This window comes from Brachycentrus maculatus, unplaced genomic scaffold, assembly GCF_059751285.1.
Source record: "Brachycentrus maculatus isolate JH-2025_06_01 unplaced genomic scaffold, ASM5975128v1 h1tg001534l, whole genome shotgun sequence".
NCBI classification, from domain to species: Eukaryota; Metazoa; Arthropoda; class Insecta; order Trichoptera; family Brachycentridae; genus Brachycentrus; species Brachycentrus maculatus.
In genome coordinates this window covers 1,111-5,701 of record NW_028282167.1, presented here as the reverse complement: position 1 = coordinate 5,701, position 4,591 = coordinate 1,111, and the positions used below count along the sequence as shown (strand labels likewise).

Below are 4,591 nucleotides of genomic sequence, written 5' to 3'. Positions count from 1 at the left end.
CTCTAATACTTCTTATTGTCTCCACAGGTCCCTGAAAATTATAAGCTTCCCTCCTTGAGCCAATCATTCTATTTTCTCAAAGCTTCTGATTTTTATTGGATTCGCCCATAGTTTTATTTTATTTTTTGGTTTTTCAGCTCAACGCTCGGCTGTTTTTCGACTTCAGAGACTTGCTCATAGAACTAAGGCTTCATTTTAAAATAGAGCAATATTTCAGAAGGCAATCCCTCTTTGAGGTTTTATTTCTTCTGGTATTGCTAAATGAGTCTTAATGTCTCTTGCTCGAAGTCAATTTCGATTTGTTCAACCTCCTCCTCTTTGACTTGTTCAAGATCTTTGTCCTTTCTACCCTCTTTGATTTGTTTGTGGCCCGACAGCATCTCTTCGAACTATTAAAGGATCTATTCATCATCTTCCTCATCATAGTCGAATTAATTGTGAATTTCAGTTTTTCCTGAAGATGTAAACTTGATGCCTGTTTCATCATGCCATCCCCCATCCTCGAGGTATTTGAAGAAGTGGCTGCTGCCTTGGAGAATGAATCCCACAGGATCACCCTTCTTGTTGTATAACTCGGTAACATTTTCGAATCTGCTTGTGGTTTTAGTTGGCTACATGGATGCGAGTTGAAATCTTGCAGATGATATTTTGATAATTTAAATAGATTCGCCAAATATTAGCTGCTGATATATAGACAGCCATTCATATTAGACAACTTGCCATTCTGATCCAACAATTGATTGATTGGTTAGCAGTTTGAACATAATACGGATCAAGCTTGTATTGGGCTGGTTTGGCTCATACTTCAGGTATTCTTTACGATAACTGTATCTATATACAGACTTTATGACTATTCGGTTCTACCATTTTGACATCACATATAATAATTAATCCTGATCAAGAGCAAGCACCGCTAAATGTCGGAGCCTTACAAGTTAAAGACCTGCATCATCGGCAACATGAGCGTGGGCAAAACCTCGATCATATTGAGAATTCATTAAGATAAATTTAGAGAAAGCACAGTTCCGACATCCGGCGTTGATTACAACAGCAAAAAGAAAATGATAAATGATGAAGAAACCATCGTTGAACTCTGGGACACAACGGGTCAAGACAGGTTTCGAAGTGTGGTTTCGAATTTCTTTCGGGGCGCTGATGGCATTTTCCTCACATTTGACATGACGAATTAAAATTCGTTGCTAGAATTGAATCAATGGATCAAGCAGCTGAATTCTGTGGTAGAAGAATCGGTGCCGAAGGTTATTCTCGGGAACAAATCGGATTTGAAGCCATTTCTTTCTCCATCGTAATCAGACGTCATAAAGAAATATTGCGAGGAAAACAAAAACATGAAATTTTACTAAGTCTCTGCCAAATCTGGCAAAAATATCCAGGAAGCTTACAAGCACTTAGTCCAGGAGGCCTATACCTACTCATATGCTAAGAGGAAGGGCAGAACTGTCCCAGTCATTATCAAGCCCCCAAAGAAGAAGAATAGTAAATGCTGCTGATCTGATAATTATCAAGAATGTTATTTAATTGCCATTTATTGCCATGAGCTATTTAATTGCTACAAATTTAGAAATATTCTGAGACAAATGTATTTATATATTTCTCTCTTGGCTTAAATTTGAATTCTAGGTTGAAAATTGGAAATGAAAGTCAAAATAAATAGCTGGCAAGCCGTAGCAACATGGAAATGGGATATTGAAAATGTAGATTCTTGCGCTATCTGCCAATTCGCATTTTAATCACCATGCCCTCGATGCAAGACTCCTGGGGACGATTGTATCCCCATCTAAGGCCAATGCAATCACCATTTTCATTTGCATTGCATTTTGAAATGGACCGAAGAAGGTTCTTCAGAAGACTGCCCGCTTTGCAGAAAAAAGTGGGTTGTTAAAAATTGATAATCTAAAGCCCATAATTCCTTCAATTATTAATTCAAAAATACAATATTCGCCAAAAAATCAGCTTAAATGTGTGTTAAACTTAAAATGATCATGAAGAAAATGGAAGGAGAAGGGGAAGGAATTGAAGGAAATGGGAACGGGAAAGGGTTGATGAAAATGGGAATTTGTACCTCGATGTGAACGATTATAAATATTGAGGGCTTATGGAAGAAAAATAATCGAAAAGCAATTGGAGTCGCATGAGAGACTTGGCAAGAGTAATTATAGACATAATGAAATTGAGAAGCAGCCAAAGAATGGATATTCTTGATTTGCCTGGGATATGCGCTGCTGGCAGCGTGTATAAACAAAAGAATCCTGATCGAATTTAGGTCGATTTGCTTCAAACTATAAAATGATGATTTATTTTATAATAGACAGGCCCGATGATTCGAGGGACTTCGCTTGAGCAAGACTCAAGATTCAAAGACAAATCTAAAAAGATGCTCCAAGAGTCCATCTGGCCCTAAAAATATGACACAAAAATAAGCCTATCAAAAGCATGCTTTGGCGATTAATGTAGATTAACTTGTAGTTTCTGAGGCGGTGGATCGAGAAAAGAATAAACTAGTTACTCGGGTACGAGGATGACATTGTCAGTGGGACAGCTTTCGGGTTGCTCTAGTAGTATTTGGAGAAGCAGGAGCCGGCGAACGCTAAAAACATTCATGTGGCCTTGAGTGGATTCTTAACCGGAAATACGGTCGTTTTTGTGAGTGAACTTTGGAATTATTTGGATTCAGCCAACAAGAACGATAAAAACGGAATTGTAAATATCATCTCATTTAGGGAGCAGTCTTCATGGAAGAGCAGCTTCGCAAGGAAAACGAAGACAAGCATAAACTGAAGGAATTAGACGAAAAAAGGAACAAGAGCAAGAGCTATCGAATCAATTAAGTCATTCATAGGTACGCTCATCGCAGAAACCCATAAGAGCCCCCAAACTACAGGGATAAATAAAAAAGGAGGAGATCTGTGTCCCCGTCGCGATAGAAATATTCAAGGGAGAGGAGCTTCGAAAGGGACAACAGCAAGCGAAGGAAACGCTCAAGATAGTAAAAAAGAAGAGGAAGGTCAAGGTCAAGATCAAGATCACGATCACGTTCAAAACATAACAAAAAAGGCCACAAAGTGAAGCACAGAATACAGCGTTCGAGCAGGAGTAGAAGCAGCGAATCCAATGAACGCAGGTACCGCACTCAGCATAGAGACAGAGTAGGCATAGATAGGAGCAGAAATTAGGATAAGCGTGAGGCTTATGAGACAAAATACCCCTCAAAAAAAGTGCTACACAAAAAGTAATACTAAAAAATGCCAAATAAACAGCATAGAAAATAAAGGCAACATTCCGAATCTCAGTCGAGTTCTGTTATATCAAGCAGTAGCGAGAGTGAATAGAAATGATGATTCAGAAATAATAGAAATAATAGATAATACTCTATTTTACTAAAAATATCAATACACCGCTAAAGGCCATTCATATCATACATATATTAAAGCCAACTTTATGGCTGTAACATTTGCATCAAAGACACAACATAATCTCAATGAATTTGCGATGCTTAGCTTAGTTATATGGATTTGGAGTAGTGTAAAGGATATATAATTGTAGTGCATGTGCCAGTATGTGCCAGGATGGATAGATCGAACAGGGAGTAGATGCTTATGGAAAGAGAACGGTGTATTAAATATAGGATATTATTTATTATTTAGCGTGATTTAATTTAATAAATTGATATAATTATTTGTAGCCATCAAAGGATCAATGGGTCGAATGTACTAAATTTGCTTAGCCGTATAGTTTCAAGACAGGAAGAGTTGTCATTGTGACTTCAGGGAGGTTTGCCGGCAAGAAGGCCATCGTGGCTAAGAATTACGAAGATGGGTCCAAAGTACTTTACATCATAATGCAGAAATTCCAATTCCCACACCTCACCGTCGTCGGTATTGCCAGGAACCCCAGGAACGTCAAGAGAAGAATCAATAAAAAAAAGTTCATCAAGAAGACCGGAGTCAAGCCCTTCCTCAAGAACTTCAACCAAAACCACGTTATCCCCACTCGATTCATCGTCAATGACTTCGAATTCAAAGACGTCAAGGAAGAGACCGCAAGGAATGTAGAGGCTAAAGGCCCCATCCTCAAGGACATCAGGAAAAAGTTCTCCGATGCCTATAGAAACTTACCCAACCCCAAGAACAACGATAAGGCTGCCCACACCAGATTCTTCTTCAGCCGTCTTAGATTCTGATCCAGCTCATCTTTGTGCTATTTAAATATACGCATTAATCTTCACATTTCTTAACATCCATTATATTAGCATTTACATTTATTTGCTTTCACATTATGTTCTCACCTCAGCTCAATTACTAATTGTTGATTATTCCTCTATATAATATAACTATATAATATAATATAATTATTCTAATCTAGGTATGTATCGTGCGATATCATATGATGTGTTGTCAGAGTTTTGTCACTGCATCTTGAGTTCGATAATCTTGAGATAGGGATATGTTAAGGATCAAAACTTGAGTTTCCTGAAACCGTGATATAACTAGGCTTCGGTGGCAGCCCATTGGCCTGAGACTGAGACTGATGTTGGGTTGTATTCGATTGGTCAGGACTAGTAACGAATCTG

The 4,591-nt window shown here is 38.2% G+C and overlaps 1 protein-coding gene across 1 annotated transcript; it reads left to right on the top strand.

Annotated features, from left to right (window-relative positions):
• The first annotated feature begins 485 nt into the window (after positions 1-485).
• On the top strand, positions 486-4,201 carry LOC148298843 (large ribosomal subunit protein eL27-like). The gene is made up of 2 exons (XM_088276610.1): positions 486-566; positions 3,746-4,201. The coding sequence occupies exons 1-2, from the start codon at positions 486-488 to the stop codon at positions 4,199-4,201; spliced, it is 537 nt and encodes a 178-aa protein (XP_088132736.1).
• Positions 4,202-4,591: the final 390 nt, after the last annotated feature.